A 26,883-nucleotide genomic window follows, 5' to 3' on the forward strand; every position below is an offset into this window, starting at 1 on the left:
AGGCAGCATGACATGGAGCAGGTCTGGAGAGGGAGGGAGCACAGACACTCATCAGAGACAGCCCTTCTGCTCCCTGCTGTCCTGGGCTGTGGGGGCCTCTGTTTCCTCCTCTAATCTATGTGCCCTGAGTTGTGTGGTTGAGACCCTTTGAAGGTGAAGTCTACCCTTGCATGAGAGCTGGGGCTGGGGAGCTTCAGCCTCCRCCTGACCTGACAAGTTGCATCCCTTATGGAGGCCTGAGTCCCTCATAGATCAGCTGAAGTTTAAGCAGTCCTGCTCCTCCAGGCTAGAGAGAAGCAACCAGTCTCTCCCTCCACTCCCAATACGTATGCTAAGCTGACAGGTCAATGGGGAAAGTCCAAACTCCTCTTCCTGTACCAACTTTGGGGGTAATCTTGCTCTTCTGTACATAGCCCTGAAGATGCATAATGAAACCACGCATAAGCACAGAGTGCAGTGACTAGGACAAAAGCTGAGGACAGGTTGGCTTCATGTTACGCCAGGCTCTCAAACAGGGTTGGGTGGAAGAAGAGTCGAGGTTTCATATCAAGCTCAGGCTTCCCCACTGCTCTGAAATGTCTGTTAAAGATCCATTTTTAGAGGGCTTTAAATTCTCATGCATACTGAGATTATGAGACTATGACATTTGAGAGCATCGTGGAGATGCAGGCAGTGCCAGTGAGCAAGCCATGAATTTGTTTGTGCTAAGGATTCCCAACATAGAGCATTACTCCCCACTCCTTMAGGCTGACAAACTGTGGCATGTTTTGGCATGTACCTGAAAATATTATGCCTCTCATCTCAGTTCCTCTACCCACAATCCGCTACTGCACAGCGCACAGCATGTTTGAGGGCAAGCAAAACTGAATGCAATACTTGACAGAGAATTAAGTTGTACTTAGGAGTGAGTTTAATGCTTATGGTCTACTSGTCCCTCCTCTCTTGCTGGGAATGTAGGAACCCCGTCCTGCCCTGCTGGGGGATTTGAAATGAAATAATGCTTCCAGAAGCACCTCAGTTTTCTTGCTATCCCCATGTAAAAGCTRGTAAGTGTGGAGGTCTGAGCCTCTCTCCTTGCTCACCATTTCCTGGGATCAGAAAAACCTAGTATGAACCTCTTTCCTTCACTCCTTCCCTTCCCCTTCCACTATAAGCAAGGCAGGAAWTTAAGGACCCCTTCTCAACCCAATTTCCTCCCCACCCCACCCCCAAAACATCCAACCAAGGAAGGAAGRAAGTATCGCTCTTGCAAATGATGGGAAGCCAGCAACACAGAGGCATGGGGCTTACAAAATGTGTAAAGGGAGGGAGCCAGAGGAGGAGATGGAGCAGCCTTAGTAGACACATTAATGCAATTATCCGGTAACAAAACTGTGCAGATTTTGGGACACATACCATGTGCTGTTTCTCCTGCCAGATCACATTACTGATCTACRCAGCCTACATTTCAAACCCCAGTCACAGTACCAATCCCAGTGCGACCACAGAGGAAGCTCTGAAAAGTCATACAGCTTCCGTAGTGCTCTTCAGTAGCGATTAATGAGGAGTCTGCACAGAAGCTGTAATGTCAGTGTCTGCATCCTTAAATACCCCATCCAAAATGTCCACACAAATGCCCATACTCTAAAATATCTGACATATATCCACAGTCACTATTAAAAAATAAAAACCAACGCTCTTGACAGTGTTGAGSACAGTGCTGTATTTTTTTTTCTTCTGAAGCATTTTAAACAAAAAACTTATTTTGACCACAGGTACCATGTTCATCCACAGTTATAAAGCAAAGATACCACTAACTAAAAGGGGGCTAACCCTAAGCYATGTAGATATTAGCCAGTCTGCAGCTTCTTGGCCTCAGGGTCAAGAATTGGTTCCTGCTTCACTTTTGCAGTACAGACGTAGCCTTGGAATCTACTCTGTGGCTACAGCAGTCTCAAACCTATTTCATTCCCATATACAATTGCCTAAGCGATCACTGCCTTTTTAAACAGTGTTTCTCTCTCTGCTCTGTAAAGCAGGAAATCCAATGGTAAAATCTGCTAATGGCTGAGCAAACATTACCTGACAATTCTGCATGATCTTACATGCATGACCTTCCTGAGCATCAACACCAACAAAACTCAAGCTTCTGAAATCCAGGAAGTTAATGTAAGGTAAACACTAYGGGCAGTTTAAAATCTGCTTTGCACAAGGCTCCAGTGGACTCCAAAGCCACAACTACCCCATTCTGCATACCTGTGCCTTGCTCTGTTTCAAAGGCAGAATATTGAMTCTATCAAATTTTACAGCTTCCTCACTCACCTGCACTCAGTGTTATCTAACATAGCCTGTTTTTTTCCTACCAACCTACTGACAAACGCCACARCAGAGGACTTCTGTGTCTCTCCTAATACACATTATACATCGTGACACTGAAATGAGGCACAGTGGATTTCTCAGAGATTTCTGTGCATCGCAGACAAACAGAGAGATGCAATCAAATAAACAATGTCATTTCTCTCCTGCAGGAGCAGGACTTTCCCAGCTCTCTTTGGAGCACAACCACAGCTCTGCAAAACTGTTCTGATTAATCTCATCACTATTCAAGACTATTTGTGTCGCTGCATCTATCAGGCTTAGGCATATTTAGATCATTCTCATTATCTTCTGGCAACCTTCAAGCAGAGTAAATTGCATTCAYATGAGTTTCAGAAATCATGAGTTTTTCTAGCTCAGCCTTCTGGAAGGGTACAAATAACATCAGCTAACTGTTGCTCCGCATCAGTCTTGTTTTTGTTGCAGACTGTACAGAAAGATGAGTTATTCCAGTGTATCATGAACTTTGCTTGTGAATGAAAAAAGAAAGAGGGAAAAAGAGAGTAGGAGCACAGAAATAATCTAGGAAGAGTTTTATGCTTATGACAAGCAGTTCTGATTCTGCAAACTATAAAAATGAAATTTAGATGTGAATTAAAAAGATGATCAGATCAGAATCATTTTATTTGGACAAAATTAGCACCACAGATTTGTTTGAGTGCATTGCTGACTGCATAGTCCTTTCCAGCATATGAATCTCCAGGTATATAAAGTGCCAACAATAGGAAAATTTTGTCTATAAGGTTTTTTTCCTGCACTTCTGAAATCCACACTGACACGAAATCTCCGTCTCTGGCATGCTTCCAGGTTCATAACCGTAATCCCACGTGAGTTCAGTTCCAGCTTTCACATGCCTAAGGAATAAAACACTTGGTCAATTTGTTTGAATTAACTGAAAGATTACTGTGCTTACAATTTGTCAATGACTCACATGCAAACCTCAAAACAGAAGGGGACAGGAAGCATTGCACAGGCAGCTTGCTGGGGGAGAACCAAGACATACAAGGACTCTTTGGCACATGCTTGCTGCTTTGCCTACCAAAGCTATGGAGAGTGTAAATACTCATAGCTAAGAGAAAATAATTTTATTAAACAATTCCATGGGGTCAGAGTCTAAACAATCTGTTCTAACTTCCAGGTAAATTCTGAGAAACAACATACACACCCAGAAAAAATGAACATATATCAGTGAATACATATAAATGAGAATACAGCCAGTTTTGCTCTTTTCACTATGTACAGTGAAAGTACATATCTTCTAATTTCAAACAGATCCATAGATACACTGGTGATGAAAATCATCATCTTTGGTCTGACAAGCTCCATTTTAATGAAATTTTAATGTCACCGTGCACAAASTGCAAGACTCAAAGTAAATGCACGCTCCTTGTACCCCTTCTATGAACCAATCACTGACAAAAATGGAAGAGAAGCAATTTCTTATGCAGGAAACTAATTGCCTGAAATGAATATCAAATTAAGTACTTGCAACTAGGATGCTTCAATTTGAGACACAGACAACTGAGGGAAGATGCAATAAAATATGAATATTACAAAGAAGGGAGGAATTCTCTGATATTTCTCACAGGACAAATATAAGGGACATCCAGTGAATTATCAGGCAGCAAGCTGACAACAAACAAAATGAAGACTTCAAACAATTGCAATATGGGACTTGCTACCTTAGGATGTTCTGCAGGACAAAAATATACAGATGAAAAAGGAATCAAGCAAGTTCATAGAAGATGTGCCATTAAGCTTGGTGATCCAGATGCAATTCTTAATGTAGAAAACTTGCAAACAGCTCATTGCTGGAAAGCAAGATGACAAGCCAGAGGAACATTCCTTCAGCAAGATCTTTTCTTCCCTAAGTGTCTTCTGCTGGCCATTTTTTAACCTCTCTTCACTGGCCTCAAACCTCAGTATGTGTTTCTTTACCAAATACATGAGGAAGAGACTCCAGCTAAAACAAGATCTGACATATTTCAAAACACTGTTTTCAGAGTCCTCTGAACCCCTCCTTAGAGGGCAATCACAGTGCATCTGTGCTAGCATGGTACCAAGGGCCTAGGATTGCTAGGCTCCCCAGACAATCAGTGTTGCCTGGAGCTCGTTTGTCTTGGCTTCTCTGGAAAAAATTCTCYCCTCTGTACTCTAAATTCTCACCTAACACTCCCAGTGCCATAACCATCAGCTCTGTTTCTTTCCTGCAACTAAGCTTYCCCTTCCCTGGCTTAGCTGCCTTCTTTACCTTGTGTCCCACTGGCACCAGCTCTCTCTAGCTCCCTTCACGAGTAAGATTCGCATCTTAAGCTTCCAGAGAAAATTTCAAACTCTGAATATCTGCTACCCTCCAAGACACRTGGGGTGACACAGAGCCCTGCCTCTCTCAGTAGCTATGGGGAGAAGGCCTGCAGCCAGCTTGCTAGGCCAAAGTGTCTCAGCCTTAAGACTCTGCAGGCTCCAGCCCTGGCCCTGTGAGATCCAGATCTGCTGGCCATGCTTTGAGGTGCAACACTGGAATCAATGTATCTTGGCTTTCAGAATGACCACTCTGAGTTAAATCTACTTTTCCTTTAAAGACAACTATCACTGAAAGGGATGCATCAAAAATCAAGCTTGCCTCACTTCACATTCCATTGCAAAACTGAAGAAAAATTCATTAGTAATAATAATCAACAGCTGTATTCCTCAAGTCTTCAGTGCACAATAAGGAGTCATCAACAAGAACACAGTTTTATGGTTTCACGACCTTAACATTTGCCCACTCAGCGTAAATTTTCCTAATAGTTAAGTGTTTTCTTTCCCTAGTGCCTTGAATAAACAGCGTCAAAATTTTTTAAAAAATTCACCTGTTTGTGAAGAATGCCACCCATGGAAAACTCCTGTTGTGAGTCTCTACGAACACACTCTGTGCAAAGAGATTTGGGCAACAGCTGTGCTGTGAAACAGAATGTTTGGATTAAAAACAATGAAATATCTAGTCTTTGGCTGAAGAACCACTTTGTGTTAGATACCTGTCACTGTTAAAGGTAGTTCCTTTCTCCCCTTCTCCAATCAACAGAAAACCTCTACTACTCAATGCCACTAACACTGATTTTTGCTATGACTCTTTAAAGTATTATCTCCATCATTTTACAGAAGTACTTTTGCCTAGAAAAATAAAGTTATTTTTATCAAGCTGCCCTCCAGTAATTTATAGTGAGAATTCTTCCTCACCTGTTGCAGGATGCATCATAAATAATCAGTAAGTGACAGGCATGTCACACTGTCAGTCAGGAGAGCAGTGCTAGGGAGATGAAATGATCAGGTATTTTGGCAAATGGATATGAGATGCTAAAGRTCAGTTGGCTGTGTGTAGGAACACACATATGGTCATAGATGCASAAGAAAGGTTCGAGAGAGATGGACTACTAATCGTCATCTTCCCTCTGCAACAAGGAACAGCTTAAATATGCAAGAATTTTGCTGGAAGATATGTATGTATCAATGCCAATGGAGAGAAAATAAGTGCAGAGTACGTACACATGTTCATATGGACTATTCATACTAATTGRGAGTTCTTTGGAATTTGTTACTATTTCTGTCAATTCAAAATTGAGAGACATTTATTAAGCAGATATCTACACAGTATGCAAGACCACCTTCTCAACCCGTGATAGAACTGTGGAGCAATTTTCTACAATATCAYACAATTTACTTTGAGTTAGATTTTTCAATGGTTTGGAAAAAAAAAGGCTAAGACAAAACTTGTGGTTCATTAAAATGTGCCACCTGCTCTCTGGACTACTATAGAAAGGCCACTCAAAATTCAGGAGATAAATGTAACATGTTACTTGGGGTGTGGAGTCTCCTTCTCTGGAGGTCTTCAAGGCCCGCCTGGATGCAACTGTGTCTAACATGCTGTAGGTGACCCTGCTGAGCAGGGAGGTTGGACTAGATGATCTCCAGAGGTCCCTTCCAACCTTACTGATTCTATGATAATCTACTYCTGGGCCTAGAGGTGGCAAAAACTACACCCATTACGTACTATGCATCTTAGAAAGGCACTCCCAGCCTGCATGACCCAACTGGCTGCTCAGCCACTTCAGTATGCAGGAAGCCCCACGTCATCTGCCTTGACATGTGCCCAACTCAAATCTTGGTTAGGCAAGGACAGACTTTTACAAAAGCTTTCAGGTTTATGCAAATACATAATTTAAGCCAAAACATCAAGGAGAAGACATGCAACTTTTTACTTACATTAAGAAAACGACCCACATTTCCTTCTTTTGTGGCATCCAGTATATAAATATTTTCATCGTTAGCATTCTTCAGAAGTGCTCTGTCACCATCAGCCTCCTCACAAAACGCCTTTTGTTTTGACTGCCTGTTTTTTTCCTCTTTGCAGTCAGCTTTTTGTGGAAGATTTTCTGAATGTCTCACAGCACAAGCATCATCCAGCACAGCCAACAGGCCATAGGCAGCACCTTGCCGAGACAGACGCTTTCTTTTCCRTTCTGCACTGTCCTTATCAGCAAGCTCAGTCTGTCCAATTTGCATCTGATGTTCTTCCTTCTGCTGCTGATCAGACTCTGTCACTGGATATATAAAAGCTATTTTTCATTACCAGTTTAAAGTAAGTCAGCAGTGACACTACAGACCAAAGTCTTTCCCTTGCTTGGCTCTAAACTCTTCCCCACCCACCTTTCTTCATTCTCCAAAGCACATGGAGCTTCCTTGCTATTTACCAGGCTGTAACACAGYTCTGCCCTTTTATACCTCTCATTGCTACACTTCCTGCTGCAATGTCTAAAGCATTTGCTCAAGTCTCCTGGGAGCAACCTAGTCTCTCCCTTTCAAATCCCACTCCAAATTGATTTCTTCCACATAGCATTTTATCCTCCTCCTCCACCTTTAATTTCATGCTGGAGAGAATCACAAACCGTAATTAAAGACGGAAAAAAAACCATATGAGCAAATACCTGTTTCACACTCTCCAGGCTGAGCCACTTCCCCCACCCTCATCATTATAACCTGTTCTATTTTGGTAGCCTGGACCATGTATTGGATRTGATGGCAATATTTTGCAAGACTGACTTTCCCAGAATAGCACTGTATTTGAGAAACTGTTCTGATGACTGTTCAAGCATGTCCCAAGATAAAATCTCCAGGCAAAAGATTGTCCTGTATAAATTAATGCATTGCAATATGCAAGGTAGTATTAAATTCTGTACCGATATGCTCTGGTAAGACAGCCTACGTGTTATATGTGGTCATCATCATCATCATGTGGAGAAYAGGCCTGTACACATCCAACGATCACTGCCTGCATTTTAAGTCTATCACCTAATGGGGCACAAGCATACAAACAGTGTAGTATTCACAGCTCTGCAAACCTACTTTCTTTTCCTTTCTTTGTTCCAATAGTTAGTTTTGTTTTGCTTGACTGATGAGGCTGAGAACTATTATCTTCATCTGAGCTGGCACTGTGCACCAGTGTATCAACTTCCTGTAAATAGAACAAAAAATAATGAAAAGGCATGATGCATTGTTGCTGTATGTAGCTTTGGGTCAACACAGGAAAGCATCTGCATTTTAGGGCTCTGGAGTAAAAGTTTTAAATCTACTGTAACATATGGATATGACTGAGTTTCAAAAGCCCAAACATTTATTACAGTGCAACAAACATCTTAATTTTAAATTATCATTCAAAATAAGTTGGAAGCAGGTCCCCACTCAATAAGCAAATGTTTAAGTCCCACTGACTTCACAAGGATTTACACACATGCTTACATAAGTTGTTCAACCAAAGCCCAAACAAGCTATTTACATGGTTTCAATAAAGCAAACAGAAGYGGCAATATTTATCCTCTCCCACCAAAAAAAGGAAATTAATTATGGGAGCTCCAGAAAGGACAGCATTGCTGACTGTTCATAGAGAAATCCGATGCACATTTCTTAAGTGCAATGAAACCCAGAGAGTAGGTTTACCACAGTTTCCCTCCTTTGCACATATTTTCAGGCAATGCTTCACATCCAGAGGAGAACTAATTCTCCCAATTGTGCCACTGCATGATATAACTGCAGTTAACTACTCGGATCTTTTTCTTTTCTCTCCCTGCTATGTCATTCTTCGGGGAGACGTTAGGAAATCACTCAGAGTCGCCATCACTGCAATTAGCTACAATGGGGGACAGAGGAGGTGAGTGATTTCCAGAGAGTCTCATAACTGGAGTGGAATCGAAGAGTGARGGTGAAGAAAGGAAAGCTACAAGAAGAATTAGTGCTGTTCTCAGGGAACATGTTGGAGGACTGATAATATAGAAGGAATGTGGTATAGCTTCCAGCATGACAACCTCATGAAAAAAGTTCATTAGAATTTTTTAAATGTAAAAGATGAAAAGGTCAAAATTAACATATWTATTCAGCACAGTGAAAATGAATCTATTAAAGCTGTTTATTATTATTACCATTTTTAGATGGTGATTGTGAAGAACAGCTATTCTAGTTCCAGGCCTTCTCATAGCTGCAGTATTCAAATTCCTTGGACAAACCCTGTATAGAAAGGTCAAAAGCAAATTATAAGAGACAAAAGGACTCATAAATAACTCTTGCAACACATTTCTCTAATAATCTTCCATTCATAAAGAACAAACTAYACCAAGGCCTGCAGTCTTGTGTCACTGCAAGTTCTGTGACTATTTTAAATTTAAGAACTGAGGAAATAGGTTCTCAATAGTGTTTGTAAAAAACAGTTCACCATATTAAGAGATTAGCAGCTGCTTTTATATCCCTTCCCAGTTCTCATGTCCAGACTAAAATTCTATCCTATTTAACTGATTATTGTATCTGCTCATCTCAGAATACAGTACCTACAGACAGAATTTTGCCTTTTTCCTGATACTGCTTTCAACAGTTTTGACACTGTAGCTTTCTAACAGGAGAACAGAACATACGTTGCTGGGCCAAGGGACAGAGAGGTAAACAGAGAGACACRGTGAATGTGTAACAGAAATAGACAACAGTCCAGCACAAAAGAATCCCAATCCTTTATATCAGGGGAAGGTTGAAATAGGATAGGAAGCATAATTGTTTCTAAGAAACATRTATTTTCAAGACATCAAAGTCACATTCACTTTCATTACGTGCTGAGTGTTGTAGAAAGYGTACAGGTATTCATTGTAGGTTAAGCTGGTAATGTCTAGCAATAAGTAATAGTTCCTACTCAAGAAAACTTACAGCCTAATACATTATATGCATTTCCTTGCCATATAAAACATCATGGTATTTCCCTGGGCTACTGATAATGGCAAAAATGCTACTCTAAGGCTTTCTTAAGACTGAAACCTCCTTTTCACATTCAGAAGTTGCAGTGGTCATCAGAAGTTCTGACATTCTTACATGATTATATTTGGTTTGCCATTTAAAGGCAACCTGCTTGGGTAAATGACATTAAGACTAAGCACACAGGTGTACTCTCAAAGGTTTTTCAGATCAGTTGGACTGTTGCTGCTTAAAAGGCAGAATAACAAGAGAGACATGGAGCTACTGGAGAGAGTCCAGCATAAGGCTACGAAGATGATCCGAGGGCTGGAGCATCTGCCCTACGAGGAACGGCTGCGAGAGCTGGGCCTCTTCAGCCTGGGGAGAGAAGCCTGAGGGGGGATCTGATCAATGTGTACAAGTACCTGAAGGGAGGGTGTSAAGGGGACGGGGACAAACTCTTTTCAGTTGTCCCATGTGACAGGACAAGAGGCAATGGGCAGAAATTGAAGCACAGGAAGTTYSGCCTGAVCRTGAKGGGGAATTTCTTCCCTGTGAGAGTGACGGAGCACTGGAACAGGTTGYCCAGAGAGGTTGTGGAGTCTCCTTCTCTGGAGATCAAGGCCCGCCTGGATGCAACCCTGTCTACCATGCTGTAGGTGACCCTGCTGAGCAGGGAGGTTGGCCTAGATGATCTCCAGAGGTCCCTTCCAACCTTACTGATTCTATGAACAAAGGCTTTTTTGTCTATAATATTTTTATGTACCTCACATTTCAAACATTTTTACTCTCAGGAAAGGTAACTAATGAGATTTAAGGTTGCAGTATAGTATACAACTACACTTCCCTATAAATTACAGTAAAAGAACTTAGTAGAAGTAAAATCTAGCTAATTGCTGATAATTATGTAATTTACAAAATGATTAATTCATTAACTTTTCAAGAGGTTGAAATGCAAATCAGAATTTGTGAAGCTGGTCTAGAAGCTCAAAATAGGCACACCTTCCAGTGCAACTATCAATTTCAGGATTACAGAAAAATAAGAATTTGTAGATGTTGCCTGTCTCACTGATGTGCTCTAATCCTCTCTCTGACTCTCCAACACAATCTTAACCATGTCTGTTGCAAAAGCCTCTCCTCTTCCAGTGCTTGCTGCCTGGAGTCAAGTCTTCCTGTAGCTGCCCAATAAGTTTCATCTCTCAAGTGAAAAATACATGTCTGGTCATTGTCTTGCTATGATTTAAAATTCTGYATCCTTCATTTCCATTACTATTTTTTTCCCCTAGTAAGAGCTTCTATACTCTAAAAAGATACTGGTAGGTATTTTAAAAAGTTTCCAGCTTCAATTTCATGGTGTTTTTCCACAGATTTACATAGTGCTCTTCTGGGAAATGAGCAAAAACTTGCAATTGCTTACGGATGGTAAAAAGAAAGTGTTTACAAAGTGGTCTGGCAGAGCAGGGAATAAAGTTTAGGAAAACAAACTCCCTGCTCCCTTCTGAGGAGACAGCACCATGTTATTGGCAAAACCATAAAAACCTTTAAAGCAGCCTGAATTTTAGGAAATGGAGCTATGAGCCCCTGAATGTAAAAGTGAAAACAGGACTATAGCTTTTGCATAATTCACTATAGCTTTTGCATAATTCATTGCAAAAGCAAAGTGTTGTTAGACTCTTCCTAGGAAAGAGCAAGAGATTTACAAAAACAAGAGGTTTAGAGATTGGAACCAAAGGACATGACTGTTAGTGGCTCCTTTGTTAGCCACTTCAGTGGCTAACCCTTCAGTGACATGAAGTATTTTTAAATGATTTCTCTTTTTTCAAACTAGCATAATGATGCATGCCCTGAACAGATCCAGGAAGTGAATGGCATTTTCTAGGAATCCCAACTGGTACATACGTTATGGGAAATTAATTTATAGGAATAACTCTGTCCCACTAGAAAAAAAAAATCAAGAATTAAAAAAAGCTTAAGAAAAGAAAAGCTCAACAGTTGAGGACAGTCAGTTCTACTGTAAGTTTTACAGAAGACTTTCTAGAATAAGCAGCATGCAAGTTCTGCTATGTGTATGTCTGTGCCAATAAACTTACACAGTTGATTTATTTTCGTCATTCACGGTCTGAGACAAAGACTCCTGCTTCTCAAGAACATGATCTTTGAGAGTCTGCACTAGTTCAACCTCAGAGTCTGAACAACCAGTGTCGAGTTTTCTTTTTTTTGAAAAAACGCTGTGCCCTCTGTCATTCACAGCACCTTGCTCCGTCAGCTCTTGACCAGCACCTCCCAACACTTGAACTTCAGCTCTACTCATTAATCTGCCTGGAAGAAAAAGAAAAAAAAWWTTTTTTAAGCTTGTTTGTTTGCTAAGTGTGTTAAATCCCAATCACTGTGTATTCCAGCACTAATTAACATTAAAAAACGGCAAAATCATTATTTGGGAAAGCAAAATATGAATGCATTTATACTAAAGGGAGACTAGCCCTTGCAGAGGATACACAGGCCTGTGAGGGAAAAATCAGAAGTCTGAGACAGGCTTTGCTCCAGAATAGTTTGAATGCTTGGCTGGCACCATCACACTGCAGAGCTTTCAAGGTTCTTTTGTCCTTTTGACCACCTGCAAGGCACTCAACTCCTCTTCTAACCCTACACTACTTCTCTGTTGGGTTCTCAAAAAAGTTCCAGGGCACTCAACATAGGGAAGAACTGTACTATAAACTTCCACATGTCAACTTCTGTTACCAGAGTAAGTACAAACAAATGTCCCCTTGTCGATATCATCCAGGCAGCGGACACCCCAGCCCTTCTTTTCTGTGTTGAACACTTGCAACCGAACTTGGATGCCATGCTGTACAACTCTGTTCTGACACATCATCTTGTCACATCTGCATGACACACTACACTCATAAATTCTGTCAAGAGAAACAAAAAAAGAGAAAAATCACAATATTAAACAATGCATTACCAAAACGAAGTTGCTATTATTAATTTCCTCCTTGAGCACAAATAAAGCAGCTAACTGAAAAGACAAAGACCCAGGCTATAACTGATTGTATAGAGTATTCTGGAACTCACAGTTTTCTTGATTCTTAACTCACCAATTTTAAGAGACTGACAGACAGATTTGGTAYAGGTAGACAGGAAAAATAAATGTTATCTTGTATCTTATAGGAGGAAATCACACAGATGCAGAAATCCTAATGGAGCACTTCGTTCTATGCTGCAACAGTTTTTAGCAAAGACAGCCTGTCTGTCTGAACTTTATTAGCTGACACAAGTTTTAGAATTTACCAAATGTTGCCAAAAACATTCACAATTGTACCTTTTTGGACTTTTTTTCTGGGATGGGTACAGTGTTGAGTTTCTTGAACAACTTCAATGGCAGCTTTAATTCTGTACACCAACCATAAGCCGACATCATACAGCAACACAAGATTAGGAAAAGGGGTTCCTTAAGCCTATAGGTTCAGCCCTTGGCCATTGCAGAAAGTCACTTTTTTAATTCCTTTCCTAYACTCCTGAGGTTATTGGCACCTTCTCACAGGCCACGTATTATTTCACAGGAGCCGCTAACTTTATGATGCTGCRGGTCAGATGGGAATTTCAGGGCACCTGCCTAGACTGGTAAGGGGAAATGGAAGCCAGTCACCTGGCGTGGGAGGTGGCGTATGTCTCCCGCATCAGGCATCAGWGTGTGTTGCCTCCAGCACCGATGCCCACTCCCCACCTGCCTGGCTGGCCTCCTGAAGGGACTGCAGCACACATTGCAGCAGCGGCTGCTATCTTATTCCTCAAGCTCCCTACATGTCCCATGCCAAATCCAGCAACAGCAGCTAGCTGATATTTCTTTAGGACTTTAGTTCTACAAAGCAACTGGCTGGTCAGGACACAGTGCAAAAACAAGGGGTGGCTCTTTCCCCACTTCTTTGGCTGATATACATTGTGAMGATCTTGTGGCAGCCCTCCTCCCCTCCTTCTTCTCCCCTGGGCATGCCTGAATGAATCAGCACACTACAGTAATAACAAATTAACAGTATAAAGATAAAATAACAGTATCAATTTTGTGTTTCTTACCCACTAGGAACCGGTCCCTCCAGTCTTTTGTAACTGTATCCACGAGACATTTTAGCACTTGGAGACAGAGAAATTTTACTACAGCCTCTTGCAGTTAGCTGCAGGCATGCACATTTTGACCTAGAAGATCAGCAGTAAAATATCATATGGAAATTCAAATATTTTTGGAGCAGTGTAATCAAACTTAAACCTAGTTAATTTAAAATATGCTAGACTATATGCTTTTCCCCACCTTTACTCCATCAGGTCATTTTTCAGTACCCTACCATCTTCTTTGTCTCTTGCCTGGTTATATGTCCTTTACAACCTATAATTGTGTTTTCTTCTTTTTCTTTAGCTGTCATGTTTCTCCCCTCATTCTTCCCCCAAGCTCTGTAAAAGACCCATGCAAATAACTTAACTGGGACAGAAACTAATTATAAAACAGGACGTTGTCAAATGGATTGAATGAATAAATGCAAATCATTTGTTCTGGCACAGCATCCCAATCTGGTGAAGCAATCTTCATTACGTTCCTCCCACCCTATTCCCCAGGAAGTGAATAATTTTACACTGCAATTGGAAAACTCATGCAATAATGCCATCTGCACCATCCTATGTCAYTACAGCTCCAAAGACTTGCAATTTTTTTTGTAAACAGCAACTGACCAAAGCCTGACCCCTACAACTGCACAGCTAAAGCACCTCTTAACTCTGGGTGAAATTCAGTGCCTAGGAGGAACATGCTATGTGCTTGCTGTTCCCCACTGCTCAGTCAAAACTACGTAACTTGAATTCCTGAAGCTTCATTATTCTAGGCAAGCTTTTGGCAAGCTTGATCTCAAGCTTTTGTTGGGAATGGACAATAACACTGCACATCAGCATGCGCACCTGCTGCAACTGTCAGCAGTATGAAATGGATTCAAAAACAAGGTAACAACTATAGGCAGAGATGGTATTGAAAATAAGATAATAATTAAATTTACAAGAAAGTAACTGTGTCAGCTTCTCATGGAGTAACACATCATTCAGAGTTACTAGGCTTCAGGAAAAGATGTTAATGAGTAACACCACTTGCACAGGTCAGAACAAAAACGTGTCCTGTGACCACAGGGTTTCATAGTTTCTGTCTAGGCAAGGAGAGAGATGGGATTTAGCSGCTGCGAACAGAGATGTTTCTTCCTTTGCCCTTCATTATGTTCTATGTCCAAAATTATCTCCTCTCACCAGGCTGCCCCAACTCAGCTCCAAAAGATACTATCCCAAAAAGGAAGCTGCAGCAGAAGTTGGCGTGCAGGATCCCTTCATGCCTCCCAGGAAAATAAGCCTTCCTCAGTTTGCTTAAGTGTCTCCTTCACTCCCCTCCCAAAGCCAAGAGGTCTGCTTGCCAGCTCTGCTTGGAGGAGGAGAGGCATTGCCAATTTGGGAAGAAAGGAAAAGGAACATATCAATCCACCACATGGTCACTTCCTTCCCTATCACCAGGGCTGTGCAGGTAGCAGTACCCAAGTTCTGGAGAAGACACAGCGCAGCGTCAATCATCACAGAGCACGGCACAAGACAGCTACTGCAGACACCACAGCAGTGTCAGTCCTTTGTAATTTGGCACCGTTTAGTAGCATGCATCTTCAAATTGACAGCATCACGTTGCTGTTGACGCATCACATGTCACTTGTTTGGGATCAGGTGTTTCAACCTACCTATCAATGCAGCCATCTGTACAGTCACACGAGTCAACAAACATGCTGGAAAAATTGTTGAGATAATATCCACGTGGCCATGATGCCCTCCGATATTTAAAATAGGGTAATCTTGCACGGTCAATATCATTACAGAAGGAAACAGGGACAGACTCAGCTCCATTGCTGATATCAAAGTCAAACACAAGGGGTTCAGAATTTACAGTGTTCCTGCCCAACAGTACGTATGTGTTGAAAGAGAAGTGATCAACAAATAAGAAACTGCACTCTGTTTCAAACAGATAACTCTGCACATCTTGAAAGCTTCTCAGACTCCTTCCACAGGGAGCTTTATAATTCACATCCAGTGATTTTGAAAGGCAATCAGCTTTTGCATGTCGTCTTTCAAAGTGAAACAAAATCGGTATCTTAAGAGGATTTTCACCCTTGTAGGAGCTCAGTGGTCTGTTAGCAAGACATGCACTAGAGCASTTGTGATTCCGGTATTGCAGATTTAGAGGTAACTTCTGTATTTCACTAGATGCTTCTGAACCTGATTTTTCCTTCTGCTCCTTTTTGCTATTTGGAATAACAAAACAAACAAAAAAGCATCTTAGACAACCAGTAAAGCACTCAGTCTTTTAGTGGTTCAACACTGTTGGTACAGGAGAGAATCAGCCCATTGCTAAAAGGCTAAGGGCTTCAATGAATTACCGTTTGCATCGTGCTACCATCCTCACACCACGTGAAGGCATTCACAGTGGCACCTCAGATAAATGGCAACTACTTCTGCCTGTGAAAAACTTGCATACCAAAATATAGAAGTGATATATTTATATAGAAATGATATTTATACACTAATTTTCCAGATCAGAACCTGACGCATGAAGAGACTTAAGTCATTTGCCCAACAGACAGCATCATCTGTGAAAGACCTGAGAATTGAACTCAAAATTTGAAGTCTGCCCTCTAATAATCCTGGTAATACTTGTGGATCTGTATTCACAGCCAAATGTCCTGGTACATTCTGCTGTGTTCTCAAATAGCAAATTTGAATCAAGTCTACTCAAAAACTCAGGCTTTTCATGTATGCCAAGTTAAAAATATTTTCTCTTTGAAAAATGTCGGATTCAAAACTAGGTTTAAAACATTGAATGAATAAATATTAGAGAGAGCGAAGAACTCTTTTAAATGCAATAAAGATTATGTCAAACAACAAGCTTTGCTAAATTGGAAAGAAGTGTGAAATAAATACACTGACCTGTGACAGCCTTCTACTGAGTTTGCAGCATTGTTATCCGTAAGAACGGCCTGCAATTTGGGTTTGTTTTCCTGTATATTGTGTCCAAAGACATCACTTACTGAAAGAAATGGAATACAAGCAAAGAATGTTGGCAATCCACATGCAATTTATAATTGAAGTTACTTGAGTTACTGAACAGGGAACTGTCAAAATACGCTAAAGACAACGCACCACTGTGAACTACAGCTAACAAAGACATGCTAGCAAGCGCACTACTAAAAAGCAGCTTCTAAAAACCTACACAAAAGACATGTGTTTGCATATAGGTGCACAAGCCAGAGAGACTCTCAGTGCCTCTCCGTCTGTCTGTCTCTCTCTCATTAAGCTGTCCCATGTACCCTTAAGTTTGTGCATATTGTTATTATGAAAGCACACAGAAATAATGCATGTATGAAACACACAGATTTCTCTTCATTATCTGAGGTAAAAGGAGGCCAGGATATTGGAGTAAGTGGAGTCATCCACATAGAAGATGTGCTTTGAACATCCTGGAGAGAACAGATACACATAGGCCAACTCTACTTGTAGCCAGCTCAGGTTCATCAGGGTTTATTAGCCCAAACTCCATCTTCACTGGATACCAGCCACACACAGGCACATACACCACAAAAGTGAAAACCCACATGAGAATACCCAGTCCARAGCACCTGAGGAAATTAGTAATTAGAGCTTTTTCCATTTAATGCTAACAGATTTCTCAGGTCTAGTTTATTGTTTTCCATTAAAGGARATAAGCTCCTGCTGAGTAAAACAAAATAAATTAAAGCCATGTATTGACTAAATACAGTGAAGACGCACATACCTTTYGTCAAAGTTAAGAGATCACTTAGATTAGCTTCATTCACCAGGGCCCAAGCCTGCCAGCAATCTACATAAAAGAACAAAACAGCAGAGATATGAGGTTTAACTTAAGTACTGATAATAAAGACAGTGATATTAGGAACTACTAAAAGGAAACACAAGGCTTGAATCCCCTTAAGTCATCTGTTTCCCCACTACACTAGTCTACAGCAGTGCAACACAAGTTGTCAGAAACCTTTTACTCCTCAGTCTGAACAGATTCATCTAGGAGTTACAGTAAAGTTACAGCTCACACTAGTAATTGTGAATCAGCACTGAGCATCCTCTGGCTTTCAGAAAGCTTTTAGAATATGGTTTCCAAATGCATACAATTGTAGCAAATATCATACAGCCCTATACAAAGTGGGCTACAGCTTGATCCCAGCTCTGCTCAACCATTACAATGATTTCAAACCTTGGTTTGTAGCAGTTCCATTCTTGATCTTTTGCTTCAGTAACAGCAGCACATTTTGCACCTGCTCAAATATGAAGTCCACTCTTCTACCTTCCATTTGTGTCCAAARTGTCTTCAGATCACCTGAAATGAAAATTTCCATTTACAAGTCTGTGCAGCTTYCCAGGAGTCTAAATATACAATAGCTCTTTGTAGACTACAAATGCTCACGCTCACTATAACAACAGGCAGGGGTTTGGCACTTTTGAAAAATCAGTCAGGATGTTGTATATACCTTTAAAAGTCAATTCCTAAACCTAACCAGAAAAGTSAAACAGAAGTCAAGTGATGAGCTGGAACGGCTTCTGATGGTCCATGAGCATCCTTAAAATTGTTTTTGAAGTATGACTACAAAGGATGCTGTAGAAGCCTTTCTCCAAATACTGGCAAATTAGTCCRAACAGAAATTAATCAGCAATGAAACTCATAGAAGTGATACATAAGAATATTTTCAACTGAATGAACTGAACATACCATTAAACAAAATATACCTGGAAATTTTTTATAGCCATACCCTCCTTTAGCTACATAAGTTGACTGTCCTGTCCTATATATATATATGTATATATATATATATATATATGTATTTTGGTATATTTTCCAGGGAAGATAATGTTCGTTTTGAGATAAAAGTAGTTTGGTAAATTTTGTTTACCAAGTGATATTAGGTATAGTAATTTATATGACCTTTATGTCACATCTTCCTCCTCCACTAGGGATATTTATAAAGATTATAATTTATAAAGAATATAATTTTGTTTAAAGAGTTTTTTTTTTTTTTTTTAAAAAAAAAGAAAATAGCCCTCTATTGAACAGAAAAGTGCCTTTGAGATATTAAATCCACAAGAGCTCTTGCTAAAACATAAGCAGTATGTCTTTRGCAAGAACTCTGAAAAGGGAGTATGTTTCAGGGTGTTGCTAGACCATGCTGAAAAAAGAGAACATGCTCTCTGTCATGGTTAACATTTCTCTTTATCAACAATCAAACACGAAAGAATAATTAAATCCATTTTTTCCACTCCATATCTGGAGTAAGAGTCCACTGTCACCATACTCTGTTTATATTCTGGTTTCAGGTGCCAAGTCTGGATTGGCAAGCGTGCAGACACGTATGATGATACCTCCCCAGAAGTCACAAAACACAGCGTTCTTGTCAGGCTAGCAAACAATTTTTCCTTTATTTTTTTTCCTTAGCAGMAAATGACTTCTGCTTGCCCAATGTAACAAGACCTGAGTAATGTTAYGGTGGTTCAGAGCCTGCAGTTACTCTCAAAAGTCAGAGGGGAACACACGAATACAACAGTAGTCAGGAAAGTGACAATCTTTTGTCACCACAACACGAGCTGCTGCTTATGTCTGCTAAGTAAGAGCTTGATATTTAATATCAACATGCAACATTGAAGGTACTTCATCTTATAAAACTACTGGTTTGGAAAGGCATTAACTCTTCAACACCATTTCACAAGCTTTTATCTTCACAGAAATAAACAAAACATGGAAAAATCAGAGTCCYACTACAAAGATGCTCACAATGTCTCTTGGAATCCTACACTACCGTTCCAAAAGACAACACGTGTCCTGGGACATTCCCAGCTTCTGCTCCACATGACAGCTTCACTATTTTAAAATAAGGAGAAACAGATATATTTAATATATGCATTTAAAAATGCATATTTGAGAAATCCTAGTAAAAAAAAATCCAGTGCATATTGAAACTGCTGCCAATATTTCTAACCTGTTCTCAGGTATTTCAGTACTTTTGCTGTGTCTGGACAGCACTGATAGATAGATTACTTCAGAGGATGTCTAACACAAAACAGTCTTTCATTTCTGGGTCACCARTTTTAATCTTGTACAAGTCAAAAGCAAATAGAATGTATCACTACTACATTTAGTGCTCAATTCACTTACTCATCTTCAAAACGCTTCCCAAATTCCTACGCTTGAATGATCCGAGGCTACAGCAGCAAATACAATGTAACACAGCTTTCCTTGGAGACATTGGTGTATGAAGCTCACCATTTAATTTCAGTTCCCAAATCCTCAGATGTTCATATTACTAGTCTTCTCATATTACTAATCTTCTCTCTAGTTTTAATGCTGCTGTTGTCAATCTTGACAAAAAGGTCAAGAAACAGACAGATATAGGAAGCATCTACCCTCTCAGCCTTCAAAATGATCTCAGCAGCTGATGACTGAGTGTGTGGACTGACACCTGATGGAAATATTTCTAAAGCTGGCTTAGGCCATTAACTGTGCAGGGATTTTCTTTTCCCTTGGTGAGGATCCTCGTGGCCATAAATCTCTTTATTTAGCATTTTTTAGAGGAATAATGCTAGAGAAGAAACAAGCAGCCACAGCCAGGGCTACTTATGCCAGATAACAAAGAAATACTTGGACAACTATTTCCTGAGAAAAACCTGTACTTCCAACACRCATCTTCTAAATACATGACAAAAGGCAAAACCATTGTCCTCCAGTAATCATTTTTGAACTAGAAATGGTGCCAAATACATACTTTCCCGTTTCCCTCTATAAATCTAAATAACATTACCTTCAAGTCTTTCTTCAGCGGAACTGGTAAGGTTCTCCACTTTAAGGCAGTCCGACAGCACTGCAGAGGGTGCAGAATACACAAGTACATAAGAAACTAGTAGGAAAATCAAAATCCTTATAGCTGTGTACTTTTCCTGAATTTCTACAAATGAATAGCTACAATAGCTATCACTATTAGAGCACTGTGTGAGACAGCATTGTGGTGAGAGTACTCATTCCACTTTCAAAAGATACACAGAAGTCACATGTTTAGCAGAAGAGTCTTGTGGAGACTTAGCAAAACAATACTTGAAATAAGATGTGGGAGGAATTTTTTTTTTTTACTAAGATAATTTCTTAATATACCTAAAGCATACAGCTTTCACGAGATGACCCACACTTTTCAGTATATCAGTTGAGGCTATGTACACCCTGCTTCCTATTAGCTTATTATTTCTCATTGAAAAAAAATAAAAGGAATGCTGCAACTACAGCTCTACTGAAACTAAACTAATTTATCTAGGAAGAAGTGAAAGCTACAGAAAAAAATCCAGGCCTCGGCAAATGCAAGCTAAAGCATGCRTATTTCCACTGGCCTATCACCAGGGATAGGTAAGTGGCATTCTTCAACCACACTGAAGGTATCAAATGTCTGACTACCGCCACCAGTGACACAGAGAGGAAAACACATACCTCAGGTGTAAAGGAGCTATTTGGTGCTTTCAATGCTGTATCTGTAAACTGTTTCTACTCATTCTGGCCCCGAAATTTCGTGTTGTTGACTGGCAGGAGGGGTTAASTGAAGACTGCCGATGCCTAGGAGAGTTTCTTACGAGATCTACCTAACGACTGCTCGAAATACTTTATTTATTTATTATTTTTAAGGCTTACTTCTTTCCCCCTCCATCCCGCAGGGCGGCGGCGCAGAGGGACGCTACGCTCCGTCTTTGCCGGGGGCCGCGGGCTCACGCCGGAGCGCGGGCGGCGGCCCAGGCCGCGTCGCGGGGCCAACGGCCGACACGGGGTGAGCCCCGCGCGGCGGCGGCGGCCGCTCGAGCCGCCCCCGGTCCGCGCATGTCCGCAGCCTGCAGGGCAAACGAAGAAGCGCATTAAAGCCGCGTCGTCGCCCCGCTCCCCTGCTCGCTCCCTCTCCCCCCCCCCCACCCCGCCGGTACCTGCTTCCTCCGGGACACACCGCCGCCGCGGCGCCAGGGGGCGCCGCCGCTCCCCGCGCCGCCGCCGTTAACGGCCCCGCTCCCGGCCCCCTCCAAACAGCGACGCCGCGAACTCCGCCCGCCCCCGCCGCACGCATCGCGCCTGCGCGCTGCGGCCACGCCGCCGCCGCTCCTCTTCCCTCTCCCTCCCTCCGCGAGGCAGCAGCAGCGCATGCGCCGAGGCTATAAGGCGCGGCCAGCCCGCGCGGAGCGGTAACCCTCTGCTGATTGGACGGCGAGCCTTCCGGGTTCGGGCTTTGCGCGAGCGCCTGCTCGCTACTGCGTGTGCGCACGGCGGGGCCGGGCCGTACGAGCGAATCGCTGTGGAGGAGGAGGTGGGCTGGCCGCGCGCGGACGTGAGCTTTCCCCTGCCGCTATTGGCTGCGGCCGGGAGCCTGGCGCGCGCGGCGCCGACCAATGACGCCACGYGGGAGCGTGGAGCGGCCGCAGAAAGGTAGCGGGGCGGGGCGAGGCGAGGCGAGGGCGGGGGGCAGGAGAGCGAGCCGAGCCACGGGAGGCGCGTCCGCCATCTTGAGTGGTGAGCGGGGGGCGGGGCGAGGCGAGCGCGGGGGCGGGGCGCCGGGAAGGCCGGGGAAGGGGAGGGGGCAGGGGGACGGCGGAGGTCGCTGTGAGGCCGCGGCCATTTTGGCAGGGCAGTGCCTGTCCGGGGCGGGGGGATGGGGGCGAGTCAGGGAGCTGATCAGCCCCGTGGTGCCGGACGGGGGGAGAGCGGGGAGAGGGAGCTGGCGCTCGCCGTGCGCGTTAGGCCGCGGGGGCGTCCCGGGGAGCCGTTTGGGGCCCGGCCTCTTAAGTTCTTTAAGTCCGCTACTGGTCCCTGGTCTCTGACTTTGTCACTGCTGGTGGCTGTAGCTGYATCCCATGAAATGCTAAATTATTGCAGCAGTTTTGATTCAGAGTTCACGAATATAGCAGGAGTTTACGCTGCCCTTAAAATTCTGCACARTGTTGCTTTACAAGTGTTCGCACCGTAACTATGCAGAGTGTTTTTTCAGGTGGACAGCACACTCAACACACTCCTAGAAAAGGTGTGTGTGGCTTCCTCTCTTAAGTGCTTGACGTGTGTTTTGATGGAAGGTTACATACACGGCTGTGGGTTTTGTCACGGCTTTGAATTATAGAGATAAATTTAACATAAATCACTTTCAAAGTGCTTACAATCATATGGGGATTATTAAAAGCACTTACATAGTTAGGGGAGGGAGTACGAATTTAATTTGTCTGCCTGGAATGCTATGTTTATATGACTTGGAGCTCTAGTCAGACCCAAGATACTCCAGAAGATTTTGATGTCCACTGTCTGCTTTATACTTTTCTAAAACCTTTAAAATGTTTACATAGGCAGGCCTACATCTGTGCTCATGTTTGAAGTTGACTRATTAGCCCGTGAGAACTGGGTAACTCTGCTGTCCAGACAGAAATGGGACAACTAACAATAGCAATGTTGGGAACAGGGTGGCTCAGCACCATGAATGTGCTGATAAATCTCCAAATAAGAAGAGCAGTTTGCATTTTTWAAAAAAGAGAGATTTATCTCCCATAATAGTTTATTTTGCATCTAAGTACATGCTTTTCTTGCTCTTGGAATATACTRCATTGTGTGCTGATGATGGCATATTAAGTAATTCTGTTTTACTGAATTATTAATACATGTGCATGTACAAGCGAATACTGAGTGTTATGAAACAATGTTGCAAAACATATGCAGGGAATGTACCAAATGTAGAGAAGATGGAGCCAGTCATTGTAGTGTTTGTAATAACTAAGAGTTATTTTTAAGGATTTCATCATAAGTTCTTCTTTAAATAAATGTCTTTCTTAAGTATTATGTTTGTATGTATGCTATGAAACTATTATCACCAACCAGCAACATGGAGATGGTATAGCCAGCCTTCATAAGCAAGGAATGTTGTTAAATACCATATTTGTGCTTGGATAGCCAGAGTGCATATATGTGTGTTTGCCTGATATGATTAGGAAATGATCGGTTGGTTGTGATGATGTAGTTGTCATATACTTCATGGTCATGAGGAGCAAATGGGCTTGAGTTTTTCTTTGGCTGTAATCCACTGAAATGCAAGTGTTAGGAATTTGACCATGATGACCACTTTACTTCTGAGCAGCAAGTGGAGTTACCATACAAAGTAAGGAAAACATTCTGTTTGCTCATCGGTGTCTAAGCAAGCTGCTGGAGGTTATTCCATTTTACTGYGATGGGATCTGTTCTGCCTGTCAGTAAACACACATCACTGGAGTCAGTGTTAGTTATTCATTGTGAGGCCTATCCCCAGAAAAGGGAACAAGCAGATGCCTATGCTGTCTTCAGAGGCTAATGCAAGGAATTTACTACAATGGAATTTAGGACTACTTGAACTTAGCTTTCCCATTAATTATGTGTATTAATAAATTTAATATTGGTGTGGATGAAAATGCAGTTTTCTGTATCTTAGTGAGTGCAGAGGGCATACAGTGTTGCTGATGCGTGGCTGAAATTGTGTTATTTCATATAAWTTTTTTATTAACAAAAAGCTTTTATTAAAAGCTGGGAGTGGGAGGAGAAATTAGAAAAACATGACTGCGTGCCTCAGACAAGAGGGGAAATTAGTAGTATAATTAGCTTTTTATTAGAAGCAAAAGGAAAGGGAATTGTCTTTCTTAAAGATTAATAAGGAAGCAGTTTTGAGACATACCTAAGATTTCATGTTTTTGCTGTAAGATATGCTTTTTACAACATAGCAGTAGATTATACGAGTGAGCAGGCAAGCTCAATTCTTCCAAAACTTGTTAGATGCTGAAGCTCATAAAAGATGCTGATCTGATGTGCCAGTAACCTTCATTTCCCTACCCACAGCACTCCTCTAGCAGCAGGATAAGCCTATTTGGGACTTTCCCACCAGCTCTTGCAGTCAAGACCTGGAGGTGAGGACAGCCTGTTCCACATGCTTATGCATTTGTTAACACCTTCGTTATGATCAACAGCGAAAGGGCTGACTGTCCTAGTGAATGGTACTATTCATTGATTTGCTGAATTATGCTTTTGTATTATGCAGTTCTAGTCGTGTTTAGAGACTTCAGCTAAATAATTGCATAGACAGGCAGACTAAGAATGGCTCCTTTGAGAGGAAGGAGATGAATTTGGCCTGAAAGGGTTCATCTCTTTCAGTTCTGTTCTCCAGGGATTTTTTTTAATCACCTTGAATACAATGAGATGTGGGTGTATCTTCATATGATCAGATAGGTTTGGGTAAGCTAAAGAGACAGCAGTAGAAAAGCAGTGAAAGCTTTAGATGTTTAGACATTTGAGAAAGGTCTTACAGTTTTCATTTACCTTTTTGCACTTTTCTCGCTATATCAGCTCTGTGTTGTAGTCTTTTCTTGTAGTATCTGCATATCAGTTGAGTACTTCCACCTCTTTTTTTCTCTGTTGTATCCTCTCTGTTACTCTTTATTTTAACTTGTTCCTTCATAGGTAAGTGCCCACACCTTATTCTTTCAAATTGCAACTTTAACATGACATTTTCAGTTACTACATCAGTTAGTTTAGGTGTGATTTATGTGCAGTCCCTTAYTCTTCACCCATCTAATCTATTTTGACTGTGAGATTTTTGGAAAACAGATTTTTTTATAGGTCATTACTACTTTTTTACAAAATGTAGTCAGTTAGCATTCTTTGGGTTATCCTAGAAGTTTTGTCAGAGGACATTATTATTTATGAAGGTACATATTAATCTTACATGTAGGTATATTGCTTACTAAGTGGGTTTATCATAAACTGCTTACAGGTCCTCAGTGCTGTTTTCTGTAATTCTGCTATTCCAGATGTATTGAATTTTAAGTATATTTAGATTATTTGGATATTAAATTTTGCCGGCTATTCCGTCAAAGGAAGGGGAGATCTGGGATCTCTGAGAAGCCATTTAGCCTGTAAAATGATTTTGTTCTCATGGTCTAAGCTTGTTTGCATTCCTGTCAATTACRAGTCAAACAACTTGTCTGTTTATTTGAGAAATTAAGCTTCTAAAATGCTAGAATGTTGACAGTCCTAAGGGCAACTTAAAACACACAGAATGACTATGAATAGAAAAAGAAAAATTTGTGTCACTGTTTTAAACAATAGACTTCTTTCATGTGGAAGACCTAGATATCTGTTAATTACCAGCTAGCTTGAGGATTTGGGGATGTGACCCAATATGCTGAACTCTTAACCATTCACTCACTGACATATCCTTCTAGGTCTGAATTTGGGGACTGGTAATATAATSGATTTCACCTTTAAGGATTGCTTATGTAGTAGGAAAATTTTGCTTTCTAGCTATGTTTCTGTCTTAGAGTTGCAGTATTGATTGCCAGCAGAGATGCAGGACAAGTGTTCAAACATAGGAAGAAAGAGCTCATTTAAAAGTTACATCATGTTGGACTAAGTCAAACAACATGAGGAAAGGGCTCATTTAAAAGTTACATCATGTTGGACTAAGTCAAACAACATGAGTTGTCTTTGCTGTGCCACAGGCCACCCTCCCCCAGTACACAGAGCAAGATATATGGCCTAAAACTCTGTGTCCTCTAATTTTGGAATTAACAAAGTCCTGAAAGCCTGTGAATACAGTTATACTTTAAGGGACCTSAGATCTCTGGAAACCGGGCAGTAGATGTATATGAAAGGAACTCAGAATAAATTAATGCTTTGAAAACTATGGCTTCAAATTCTGTATCTTTGTCTGAATAGAACTGTATTTATCTGAAGCAAAATTTCATGGTTATGTTCTGAGGTAGAAAACTATGTCCTGACCTTTTTGATGAGCTTTGTATGCTGGCTTTGCATGCTGATTAAAGTATGTGCACAAACTGTTTTCATTAAGTAGGTAGCAGTCAAAAAAACTCTAAGCAGTTTTCAAGATAGAGAGTGGGAACACCACGAACTCACTAAGAGATGCTGTACAACCTTTTTTTTCTCTTGCCTTTTCTTTGCTTCTTTCCTTTTTAGTCAAAATATAGTATAAGTTGTAAACTTTCCTTGTGATGCCATCTGATACAAGGCTGATAGGTTAGTTCTGATCTTGGTAGTAGCTATATAAATGCAAAATAGTACTCTATACAGCCTGACATAGAATTGGACCAGACAGAACAAAATCCATCAAAAAGAATTGTATGGCAAAAAGATTGAAATAATTATTGTGTATAGATGATAAC

At 41.3% G+C, this 26,883-nt stretch overlaps 2 protein-coding genes across 7 annotated transcripts in view; one reads left to right on the top strand and one right to left on the bottom strand.

Annotated features, from left to right (window-relative positions):
* Positions 1-1,682: 1,682 nt before the first annotated feature.
* On the bottom strand, positions 1,683-21,755 carry SETDB2 (SET domain bifurcated histone lysine methyltransferase 2). 5 transcript variants are annotated; one of them, XM_085324956.1, is made up of 15 exons: positions 21,637-21,755; positions 21,353-21,546; positions 20,481-20,540; positions 17,888-18,010; positions 17,435-17,500; positions 16,591-16,690; positions 15,351-15,908; positions 13,672-13,791; positions 12,340-12,509; positions 11,691-11,919; positions 8,808-8,892; positions 7,738-7,846; positions 6,598-6,935; positions 5,208-5,296; positions 1,683-3,209 (listed from the first exon to the last, which is right to left on the bottom strand). In XM_085324956.1, the coding sequence occupies exons 2-15, from the start codon at positions 21,366-21,368 to the stop codon at positions 3,092-3,094; spliced, it is 2,181 nt and encodes a 726-aa protein (XP_085181082.1). In that variant the 5' UTR covers positions 21,369-21,546; positions 21,637-21,755; the 3' UTR covers positions 1,683-3,091. The 5 variants fall into 5 exon arrangements, with proteins under 5 accessions (XP_085181082.1, XP_085181081.1, XP_085181083.1 ...); XM_085324955.1 differs by having other exon boundaries at positions 6,598-6,950; XM_085324958.1 differs by having other exon boundaries at positions 3,100-3,209; positions 5,208-5,291; positions 6,598-6,950.
* A 232-nt stretch (positions 21,756-21,987) lies between these two features.
* CAB39L (calcium binding protein 39 like) overlaps positions 21,988-26,883 on the top strand; it is a 62,243-nt gene continuing 57,347 nt past the window's right edge. Inside the window, exon 1 of one of the 2 annotated variants that reach the window (XM_085324948.1) lies at positions 21,988-22,129. The gene's annotated coding sequence lies outside the window, so the exon portion shown is untranslated. Of the gene's footprint in view, positions 22,130-22,151; positions 22,214-26,883 lie in introns of those variants that run through there. The other variant, XM_085324947.1, reaches the window with a different exon arrangement.

This window comes from Rhea americana, unplaced genomic scaffold (assembly GCF_003343005.1).
Source record: "Rhea americana isolate MKP2758 unplaced genomic scaffold, rheAme1 scaffold_95, whole genome shotgun sequence".
NCBI classification, from domain to species: domain Eukaryota; kingdom Metazoa; phylum Chordata; class Aves; order Rheiformes; family Rheidae; genus Rhea; species Rhea americana.